The sequence below is a fragment of the Rhinopithecus bieti genome, unplaced genomic scaffold (assembly GCF_001698545.2).
Source record: "Rhinopithecus bieti isolate Rb0 unplaced genomic scaffold, ASM169854v2 scaffold_50805, whole genome shotgun sequence".
Taxonomy (NCBI): Eukaryota; Metazoa; Chordata; class Mammalia; order Primates; family Cercopithecidae; genus Rhinopithecus; species Rhinopithecus bieti.
This window is the reverse complement of record NW_016819929.1, coordinates 219389-231454: the sequence shown is the minus strand read 5'-3', so window position 1 is coordinate 231454 and position 12066 is coordinate 219389. Positions and strand designations below refer to the sequence as shown.

Genomic DNA, 12066 nt, shown 5'->3' with positions numbered 1-12066 from the left:
CCACGGATTCATCTAGACAAACTTATCTGTCTTTCAAGACCCAGCTCTGGCCTTTTCCACCTCCCTCAGGCTAGGCTTAGTATTCTTCCTCTGTGCTTCTAGGGCACCTGTGCCTAATGCACTGTGTTGGGACTGACTAATGTGTTTTCCCATTAGACTGTGCCTGACTCAGGGGCCAAGACCAGGCCCTCTTCATCTTCATATTTCCAACCCAAGCACTGGGGCTCCTCGGAAAAAAATGTTACCTGAGGAAATGGTGGTGAGCACTGATACTCTCAGTTGAGAAGAAAACAATCTGATTAAATATTCACAGCAAGGTGGGAATGGCTTAACTCTCTGGGGAAATTTGCATCTTAAAAGAGAAGCTAGTTGGTAATGCAAGAAATCTGGAATGGGAGGAATGTATGGGGGCGATTGCGTCCCGTGTGTACATCTGCATGCTGATTCTAGTGCGTCTCACCACTCTCCTGCTTCTTGGGCAGGAAGCACAGGCAGATTGAATCTTACAAAGCTGAGAAGCTGCTGCAGGGCTTGGGAAAGTAGACAATGGGAGTCCCTCAGAGCACTAGAAAGTGAAGGCAGTAACCTGATCCCTCGCCATTCTACCCAGTGACCCATTCTCCAGGTCAGGTCTTGTGCCCCCTACTTTCCCCCTTCCCCTTGGGCTGGGGTTTTGTCTCCCAGAATTCCACATCCTAAGACTGATGAATTAGAGGTACAGAGGTACATTTCTTTTTTTTACTTTTATTATTATTATTATCATTATTATTATTATCATTATTATTATTATTATTTTTTGAGACAGTCTCGCTCTGTCACCCAGGCTGGAGTGCAGTGGCCGGATCTCAGCTCACTGCAAGCTCCGCCTCCCAGGTTCACGCCATTCTCCTGGCTCAGCCTCCCGAGTAGCTGGGACTACAGGCGCCCGCCACCTCGCCCGGCTAGTTTTTTGTATTTTTTAGTAGAGACGGGGTTTCACTGTGTTAGCCAGGATGGTCTCGATCTCCTGACCTCGTGATCCACCCGTCTCGGCCTCCCAAAGTGCTGGGATTACAGGCTTGAGCCACCGCACCCAGACTTATTATTATTATTTTTAAAGTAAAGACGCTGTCTCACTATGTTGCCCAGACTGGTCTCAAACTCCTAGGCTCAAGCGATCCTCCTGTTTTGGCCTCCCAAAGCCCTGGGATTACAGGCATGAGCCACCACACCAGCCTAGTCATTTCCATGGAAAACATGTGCCTCCCTAGGGTCCAATGCTTTCCACACGATACATGCTCAATCGGCACTGACTAATTGGTGAAAGGGCCTGAGAATTAGCTCCTGCATCTTGGCCCCTTTGCTTTGAGGACCCTGAGCTCTCTCAGTGATGTGTCACTCAGTTGTCTCTTTGGGATGCTCAGGCTTGGGGAAGATTCCTCTCCACAACTGCCCCCACACCTGGCCAAGCCGTATGTGCACCTGAGTCAAAAGCAGTGGTCTAGAGGATCCCTAGAGGACCAGACTCTGCTGGGGAACCACCCAGGATCTCCCTGTGGCCAGTAGTGTCTGGAGCACCATGCCCAGTGGCCTACTCTGGATACCTTGGTGCCGCAAGAAGGATGTGTTTGGTGAGCCTTCAGTTGCTGAGAGAGAGATTTCCGGAGGTTCTTCTCTTTGATGCCCTGCAGGAGGGAGGGGGGAAGAAAGGGTTCCAGGCCCCACTCCTTCCTAAAAGCAGAAGAAAAGTAAGAGATTAGTGAGAGAGGCAAAGTGGGACAGAGAGAAGATGGTAAGACAGAAATTGACTGAATCTGAGAGGTAGAGATGGAGGAATAGAGACTAGGAGAAAGAAAAAGGGACAGGGATGGGAAAATAACATTAGCCATAGATCCCTAGTAGAAGCTGTAGCTCTAGGGCTTCATATCTAGATATGAGGGACTCCAATTCTCACTCGCATCCCATGCCCTACATTTCTGAAAAGCATAGCATAGCTCAACCAGTGTACCTTTTCCCCATGCAACTATTCACCCCTCATTCCAAAGGGCCCCAGCACAACTCACTCCACATTCTTCAGCGAGATCTTCTGACTAGGTCGAGTGGCCGAGACAGTGATATAGATGTGGAGCGCAGCAAGGCCCAAAAGCATCTCTGGCTTGGGATCCATTCCAAAGCGTTCTCGAATAACATCATTCCGACTCTGTGAGAGAGGGCACTCCAAATCTATCGGTTGAAGGAGACATTCCTTCCCCACCCCCTGATCTACTCCCTTACAGCCCAGACAATACTCATAGTATCAGTAAGGCATGCTAGATCAAGGGACAGAGGAAGGAGCTCCCCTTGGAGAAGAGACAACAGAGGAGCCTCAGGTCTGAGACACTGTTCACTTCATTCAGCAGATACTAGATAGCCTTCTTCTCAGTGACAGGGGCACATAATGGCAAGGTACAAGCAGACAGTCCAGTTCACTGCAGAAGTAAGACATGGCACCACTCCCTTTCTTTCCTCCTTTTATAAGAGACTTTCCCACTTTTTTTTCCTGGGGTTATACTCACCCCAAGCCATACAAGGCTCCTTTACTAGCTCGGATGGAAACAAGGGGAGAAAGATATTGGGAGGGACTCTCCACAGGGCCCTGGCCCAGAAACCCCTGGTGAGAGCTGAATTGCAGGGATGGGGGAGGCATTCTGCTTCTTGGTGTCTGAAGGACAAACATGTTGATGAGTCAATCTTCCCTATGCTATCCTAGAGGAGGTCTCCAGGAACTACTGGCCAAGGGTATGACAACCCCCAAACCCTGAGGGTCACAGCCCCAGCTATCAATGAGTCAGCCTTGGTTAGACCAGTCGCCCATTTTGTTAAAGTGGAGCCAGTATGAACTAAGGGACTAGGGAGCCACAGTGATATCACTATAATATAGGAGAGAGTGGAAAAGGAATACATCATCAATGATCATCTATGTAGAAAATTCAGTGGAATCTATTACAAAAAACTACTACAACTACAGTTTTCCCTTGGTATCCATGGAGGATTTCTTCCAGGACCCCCATGGATACTGAAATTTGTGGATGCTCAAGTCCTTTATATAAAATGCTGTAGTATTTGCATGCATCCTATGCAAATCCTCCTGTATACCTCTATCACCTCTAGATTACTTATAATGCCTAATACAATTAAAATGTTATATAAGGCCAGGTGCGATGGCTCATGCCTGTAATCATAGCACTTTGGGAGGCGGAGACTGGTGGATCACCTGAGATCAGGAGTTCAAGACCAGCCTGGACAACATGGTGAAAACCCCAATTCTCTACTTAAAAAAAATACAAAAATTAGCTGGGCATGGGGAGGGTGGCGCACCTTGTAATCCCAGCCTAACTTGAAGGAGGCCTTGAGGGCAGGAGAGAATCACTTGAAAACTAGGCAGGTGGAGCGTTCCACTGAGCGGAATGAAACCTCCTCTCAAAAAAAAAAACAAAAAAAAAAAAAAAAAAAAAAAAAAAAAAAAAAAAAAAAGTGCTTATAGTGCCTATGTAGGCCAGATGCTGTGGCTCATGCCTGAAATCTCAGCACTTTGGGAGGCTGAGGCAGGAGAATCATTTGAGGTCAGGAGTTTGAGACCAGCCTGGCCAACATGGTGAAACCCTGTCTCTATTTAAAAATACAAAAGTTAGCTGGGCATGGGGTGCATGTCTATAGTCCCAGCTACTTGGGAAGCTGAGGCAGGAGAATTGTTTGAACCTGGGAGGTGGAGGTTGCAGTGAGCCGAGATCATGGTACTGCACTCCAGCCTGGGTGACAGAGCGAGACTCTGTCTCAAAATAAACTAAACTAAAACAAAAATGCTATGTAAATAGTTATTATGTTGTATTCTTACATTTTGTATTTTTTATTACTGTACCATTATTTTTATTGTTTTTTGAATATTTTCAAAATCCACAAATATGGAACCTATAGATATGAAGGGCCAAATGTAGTGAGTTTACCAAGGTTTCAGGATATAAGATCAATACACAAAAATCAATTGTATTTCTATTCTCTTAAAAATAAATCCTTTTGTGTAGAGATGGGATCTCACTATGTTGCCCAGACTGGTCTTGAATTCCTGAGCTCAAGCGATCTTCCTGTTTCAGCCTCCCAATTACAGGCGTGAGCCAACATGCCAAACCCCAATTGTATTTGTGTATGCTAGCAAGAAATAATTGAAAATTGGAATTAAAATCAAAATCATTTACAATAGCATCAAAAAAACCCGAAATAATTACGAACAAATCTAACAAAATATGTGAAAGACCTATATACTGAAAACTAGAAAATACTGCTGAGAAAAATTATAAAAGATATAATTAAATGTAGAAATACTGTGTTCAGGGATTGGAAGGCTCAATATTGTTAGGATGTCAATTATCCCCAAATTGATCTATAGTTTCAACACAATCCCAATTCAAATCACAGCAGGTTTTGGTAGAAATTATCAAGGTGATTCTAAAATTCACATGAAAATGCAAAGGACCTATAATAGCCAAACCGACTTTGAAAAAGAACAAAGTTGGAGAACAAATACTTCCTGATTTCAAGAATTATTATAAAGCTCCAGTAATCAAGAGTATGATGTTGACATAAGGACAGACAAGTAGATCAACAGATCAGAATAGAGAGTACAGGAATAGATCTATATATATAGACAACAGATTTTTGACAAAAGTACAAAGGCAATTCAGTGGAGGAAGGATAGCCTTTTCAACAAAAGGTGCTAGAACAATTGGATATCCATATGCAAAAAATAAAAAAATTTAAAAAAAAACCACGAAACTTTGATGGATACCTTGCACCACATACAAAAGTTAATTCAAATGGATCATAGGCCTAAATATAAAACTGTAAATGATAAAACATCCAGAAAAAAATAGGGGAAAATTCTTGTAACCTTGGGTTAGACAAAGATTTTTTAGATATGACACCAAAAGCACTGTCCATAAAAGAACAAATTAGCAAATTGGACTTCATCAAAATTCACACATTTGCTCTGTGAAAGACATTGTTTAGAGACTGAAAAGGCAAGCTACACACTGGAAGAAAATAATTGCAAATAATGTATCTAACAAACAGCTTGTATCCAGAATATATAAAGAACTCTCAAAACTCAATAAGAAAACAAACAACCCAATAAAAAAGCTGGCAAGGATCTAAACAGACACTTCACCCAAGAAGATGCATGACATCAAATAAACACATGAAAAGATGCTCAACATCATTAGTCGTTAGGAAAATGCAAATGAAAATCACAATGAGATGCCACTACGCACTACTGCAATGACTAAAGTAAAAAAAGAATACTGAAAATACCAAGTGCTGATAAGGATGTAAGAAACTGAAACTCTCATACATGGCTGGTGGGAATGAAAGATGGTACAACTACATTTGAAAACAGTATTGCAGTTTCCTTACAAAATTAAAGAAAGATAGATCTACCATATGCTCAGACCATTCTACTCCTAAGTGTTTACCCCAAAGAAAAGAAGGCATATGTCCATACAAAGACTGGCACATGAATGTTCATAGAAGCTTTGTTGTAATAACTAAAACCTGGAAACAACCCAAATGTTCATCAATAGGTGAATCAATAAACACATTCTGGAACATCCATACTATGAAATACTACTTGACAATAAAAATGAATGAAATATTGATACATGCAACAACATAGATGGATCTCAAAATCAGTATGCTGAGCCAAATAAGTCAGATCAAAATAAGTGTACATACCATATGATCTCATTTCTATATAACTCTAAAAACTGCAAACTAATCTATAGTGACAGAAAGCAGGTCAGTGGTAGCCTAGAACTGGGAGGGGTGAATTACAAAGTGGCTTGAATAAACTTTTGGGGGTGTTGGATATGTTCAATATTTTGATTGTGGTAATGGTTTCATGGGTATAAACATAGGTCAAAACATATGGTATTGTGTACTTTAAACATGTACGGTTTATCATTTGTCAATTAGACCTCAATAAAGCTGTTACATGTAAACAAGAAAGAATACAACTGAAATCCGTATCATCATGAAACAGAAGGATAGGATGGACATGATCTTGTCACTAAATTCTAAAATATTGAAACCAAAGTAATCCATGGAAGCTTGAATTAAGAAATTCAGGGCAAAAAAAAAAAAAAAAGAGAATTAAACTTATAAAATTCACAGAGCAACCACAACTCATTGCCTCCTGGAAGGTTGGTAAATGAACCTGAGGCTGTTTGGGAAATGTTCCTAACATTTTAGGTTGTCAGAACAGTCAAAAAGGACAACGACAATGTCTCATAGCACCTCCTTGGGTATCACCATCAGAAACAGATGAAGTTTTGAGTTTTTTTTTCTCTCAGTAAGTGCTATTGTATGTCCTATGGGCACCTAAAACTCAACATTTCCCAAAATGAACTCATGTTTTCCCTAAACCCATTCCAGTGCCTGTATTCTCTAACTTGGGGAATGATACCACCTCTACAAGACACTCGTTAAGTTAAAGCCTATCCATTCTACCCTTTAAATCTCTCTTGAAACCCATCCCACCTCCTTCATCATGGCCCTGGTTCTAGCCCTTGTCATTTCTTCTGGATAACTGCCACTGCTCCCTAGCTGGTGTACTTCCTTAGCACTGTGTGGTCTTTTGAAATTGCTCATCTGACCAGGCTATTCTTCTCTTTTAATCATTTCTGCTCTCCTACTCTCCTGCAGAATTTCTTTACTTTGGCTGCACATTAGGATCACTTGAGGAATTAAAAAAAACACCAGTGTTTGGACCCCACTCCCATAGATTTTGATTCAACTATTCTTGGATGGGGCACAGCATTTTCCCAAAGCCTCCCAGATAATTTTAATGTGCATCTAAGGTTAAAACCACTATCATAAATGAGGTTCTCAAAGTCTTCTGGGCATCAGAATCCCCTGGAAGACTTGTCAAAACACAGAGTACTGAATTCTGCCTCCAGAGTTTCTGACTCAGTAGGACTGGGCTGGGGCCTAAGAATTTGCATTTCTAACAAGTTCCCAGTTGATGCTGATGCTACCACTCCAGGAAGCATGAAATTGCAAAGAACCTATAATAGCCACACTTTAAGAACCGCTGCCCAGCCTCAATCATAAAGTCTATACTTGCCTTGGCCTACCAAAAGCCTTTGACCACTGCTTGCTGTCTCTCCAATTTTATTCCCTACTCCCCCTTACCTCACATCCTGTACTCTAGCCATAAAAAATCACTCATGGTTCTCTCATGATCCCACGCTGTTTCATGCCACCATGGCTTTGTAAATGCAAGGCCCTTTGCTTAGAGTATCCCCCCTCCATTCCATCTCTCTACACAGCAAACTCTCACTCATTCTTAGCCTTCTAAGAGCATGCATATATCACTTCCTCCATGAAGCCTGCACCATCTCTCTTCTGTAGAGTTGGAAAAATGCTTCCTGAGTGTCCTCATCTTCATTGCACCCTACTGCTGTCATATTTATTCACGCACATATAAGCTCTAGTGAGCCAGGACAGTTCTTCATTCACTTTTGATTGCTAGTACCTAGCATAGGGCTTAACCCAGAGTAAGTGTCTAGTAAATGTTTCTGGATAAACTGAATTGGGAATCATCTCATACTGGAGTTAGGTATTGGGGGTTGGGACCCGTTGAAATCCAAATGGGTTTGTTAAACTGGATCCTGTGAGGATGCCAGAGTTACTGGGGTTGCTTGTTTCTGAAAACTGATGAGATCTGAGTGGACAAATAGACAGGACTTTGAGCCACAGCCAGCTCAGGTAACCAGGCCAGTCAACTTGGCCATGGCCTACAATGGTAGCAGAAAAGGAAGGAAAGGGCCTTCAGGGCTACCTGGAGGTTGGAAAAACTTATACAGCTACTTCATTGTGATGGCAGAACAGCCTGCCTGCTTCTTTGTCCACTGGTCTGTCTGTGTATCCCCAAGCCAGACTCTACCTGGATGTATAGGTACTCAAAAGCAGCAGGATCCCGACGCAGCAGCTCCACAGGGTCTTTGGGAAAGAAGCTTATTCGGAAGAGGCATTTCATTCCGTGATAGTGTGTCCGCTGTACCACCTGAATTCCAGGGATGAAAGGCGAGAAGAAAAGAGATCTGGAATCAATGGCTGGGGTGTTGGGCAGGCAGCTCAGTGGCTCCTTAAGGTGGGGCTTGGGGCGGAGCTAAGTGGTTGTTTCCTACTCTGTCTCCCACCTGGCTGATTCCAACTACCCTTAGAGGAAAGTAGTGAGGAGTCAGGTCTTTTCCACACTTCTGACCCAAAATAACAGGAATTTTCAAATCACTTATCTAGGACATGACCTTTATCAACAATTGGATCTAAAGCCCAAGACACTAGACAGGAAGGGAGGGCTACTGGCAATGGCTCAGGCTCTTTTCTTGCTGTGGGATTCATGCCTTTACCTTGCAGAGGGGCTCAGCCTCAAGCAGAATAAATTGCTGATTAGAGTAAATCAAAGGTTTAAAATATTATTTCAAGGTACAGATGAAACATCTTGGCACTATATTGATAATTGTTGAACCTGGGAATGGGTAATAGGGTTAATGATACTATATTCTTCCCACTTGTGTGTATGTTTGAAAGTTTTCATAATAAAAAAGTTTAAAATCCCATTTGGAACAACAGACCAACTGAATTCAAAGGGTTGCTTGGGGTTAAGGGAGGTGCTTAGGCCTCCCTCCAGGCAGGACGCCCACAACCTTTCCTTCCCACCAGTGAGTCTCTGTATTGCATTTGGCTGAGAGCTAAACTTGAATCTCTCTTTCCAAAAATCCTTTCATCTTTTTGTGTCTGATTTGGGGTTTTGTTTGGCTTTCATGCAGGCTCTGAAAAGGTATTTCTTCCACTGTTCCTCTCCAACTCTGTCCCACCCTACTTGATAGTACTGATTGGCTTTGATTGTGTCTCTGACACTTCTTGGTGCTTCACTGTTGATGAAATGCTATCCAGCAATCCTGGATTTCCCCAGCCCTTTTCCATATGGTGAGGGCTAGAAAGACCGGATACTTTTTCCTACTCTACCTTGTAAATTGATGTGGGTGACATGCTGCCTATTTTTGGCCCTACTCAGCCAATTCCCAACTCCCACTTATCCTAGGACAAGTGGGAGTTGGGAATTGGCTGAGTAGGGCCCACTCCCTGACCCTTCCATAACAGCCTTCATGCAAAAGGCTAAGTTTTCTCCCAGGAAGCAGAAAAATCTATCATGTGGGGTTTCCAGGAGACAGGAGACTTGCAACTGCTCCTTATCTCAGCATTCTGGGTGCCATGCGGTGAATCACCCCATACTCTTCCCCCTAGAGACCAAGACTAATGATCTTCATGCTCTTCTCAGCTCACAAAGGCCACTGCCAAAAGCCCTCTGGAGGTGGATAATATCAGCTTTGGGTGAGAACTGTGACTTCTGGGAACCGGCTGAGCATATCATCATAAATTTTCCAGACAGTGAGTGCCTTGGGTCTTTTCTACTAGAGGCCACATGCAAAGCTATCTGGAAAAAAGAGTTACTTACATAAGCCAGGGGTTGCTTGTCCTGAAGAAGCAGAAACTTGTGATTTTGTTCTGGCCCGGCATACTCAAGGACAAGAGCAAAGTGCTCAATGTACCTCAGGGAAAGGCGGTCCTGTAATGTTACCATCACATCCTGTGGGACAGAAAAGAGCCTTGAGAGGGAGATTGGTTCTGGCCCTAAGCTATTCTAAGCACCAAACATGGGAGGGGGGATTAAACACCAAGAAAAGAAATATAGTCCTGGGGAGAAGGCTGCAACACTGGCCTTTATGGTAGCCCAGGGTCTGTGATCCGCAATGAGTAAAGTGATCCATGAGTGCTGCTCAGAGGCCTGGGGCCTGGGAAGAGGTGCAGGGGGTTAGAGGTAGATGTTTCTGAATTTCACCTGGCCAGGCATATGGCAAAAGAAGGTCATGTCTCTCCCTCCCTACCTCTTTCCTTCCACTCAACACATTATCTTTTAAATGCTTACTAAGTGCCGGGCACTGTGTTGGTTCTCCCTTCACCTTCTCTTATAAGTCAGAATATCCACTTGGGATTGTCTGTCAGCTCTAAGGAATGAATAAAAGCAAAAGTGACTTTTATATGATTAAAAAGTATACTATTTCTGGATTCATAATCTAAATCAAGTGACTTGAGTTACTGGCAAAATGTTCATTTTTGACCATAACTGGATTTTATAGATGATCAATTTAGCAACTTGAAAAATGTATCCACGCAGAGGAACTATGTCATGTGTTTTGTGTACAGTCATAAATCTGACTACTTCTGGGTTCCGTCTGCTCTGCTGCCCTACTTTTAATATTAGGGTGTCTGGAAACATATCAGTAGGGGCTGCACAAATATCAGTTTTGAGACTTCTGCCACTGATTTGCTATGACTTTGGCTTATACACTGGGCTCCAATGTGTGTGTTCATGGAGTCAACATCTCTCAGCCCCCAAAGGCTGGAAAGAATCAAGCTTGGGAATATGAAACATCCTTACAACCGCAGTTGCCAAACAAGCTCCTTAATGAACACTGAAAGACGTTCAGTTATTCAAATGTTAGGCTGGAAATTGGTGGGTACTTCAGAGCATCTCTTTGTGTTGTCCAAGTAGTCACAGAGGCGCCAGTGTTGCTGGAGCTCTGTCAGGGACAGATGAGGTTTTCTTTGCAGTTTGGCTGCACTGGGATTGCGGACAGCCAATCCGGCGATTGCCAACTGGTGTTACAAGTGTAACAGCCCCTGTGCCAGGCTGTCAATTCACCCAGGTACCTCTCTGGGACAAGTGGCTTGGCAGCCTGTCAAAGCTCCAATAAGTCGCCAGCACACCCTTCCTGGAGTCAGATTGAGATCACAAGCGAGGGGAACACTGCTGTCTTGGAAGGCTAGGGCTACCTGGAAGCCACATTGGCACTGATGATGTGAGGTGGGAGAACTTCAGAGAAGCCTCCAAGGGGAAAGAGAGGGCACTAAACCCTCCACTATGGAGACAGAGTCCACAATGGACATACCAAGCCACGAATAAACCACCAAGGAGAATTCTGACACAAAGCGATATTCACATCTGGAGAAGGCACATTTGGGCACCTTCTGGGTGGTCTAGTTCTGTTTCAATGCCCCCTCCCATGCCCCTTTCAATAGACAAAAGAACATTCTATGGCACCCTAAGTAGTATGTTTTGGTCCTAGGTCCCCTGGTGGACCCACCTAGGCCTAAACCTTTCAAAAAAATTCTCCATTCAAGGACTGTCCCCCTCCCTGCAGAACACTTAGCGTCTCCGACCCTAAAACACAAAATGCCAGTAGCACACCAAATCATTGGGATGACCTAAAACACCCTTAGACATTTCCAAAAGCTCTCTAAGAGTGGGAAGCACCAATCCTGGTTGAAAATCACTGGCAAGACCCATTCTGAGTACCTGATAACTCCTCTTAGCAAACGTTTGCTGGCCCAAGAATTTCTTTACTTATGGGATTGACTTGGTCCCAGTATGGGAACCTCAGGGTACCTGTGGACCAAGTTAGGTTTTCTGGGCAGGCGCAGTAGCTGCCCAGCAGTTGGGGCGGCATTAGTTGCATTAAAATACTCATTCTGGGGATGGCATTCTCTTTCTGGAGAGAGTCCAGAAGATGCAGGAATGGATATTTCTGTCCCAGAGCAGAGTTGAATCTGGGGGTGAATCATATCATCACTTCTATTCCTAAGGATTAGAGAAAAGTCACTAGGACTTTCTGACACCTGGCTGAGCTATTAAGAATCACAGTTCAGGCCGGGCGCGGTGGCTCAAGCCTGTAATCCCAGCACTTTGGGAGGCCGAGACGGGCGGATCACGAGGTCAGGAGATCGAGACCATCCTGGCTAATTGGGTTAAACTCCGTCTCTACTAAAAAATACAAAAAACCAGCCGGGCGACGAGGCGGGCGCCTGTAGTCCCAGCTACTCGGGAGGCTGAGAAAGGAGAATGGCGTGAACCCGGGAGGTGGAGTTTGCAGTGATCTAAGATCCGGTCACTTCACTCCAGCCTGGGCGGCAGAGAAATACTCCGTCTCAAAA

The 12066-nt window shown here is 43.8% G+C and overlaps 1 protein-coding gene across 1 annotated transcript in view; it reads right to left on the bottom strand.

Annotated features, from left to right (window-relative positions):
- The window catches only part of FRMPD3 (FERM and PDZ domain containing 3), an 81541-nt gene that overhangs the window by 45048 nt on the left and 24427 nt on the right, over nucleotides 1-12066 (bottom strand). Inside the window, exons 6-9 of the mRNA XM_017859350.1 lie at nucleotides 9530-9661; nucleotides 7955-8074; nucleotides 2043-2179; nucleotides 1584-1710 (exon numbers count right to left, since the gene is read on the bottom strand). Of these exons, the coding sequence (XP_017714839.1) occupies nucleotides 1584-1710; nucleotides 2043-2179; nucleotides 7955-8074; nucleotides 9530-9661 (516 nt within the window). The remainder of the gene's footprint in view (nucleotides 1-1583; nucleotides 1711-2042; nucleotides 2180-7954; nucleotides 8075-9529; nucleotides 9662-12066) is intronic.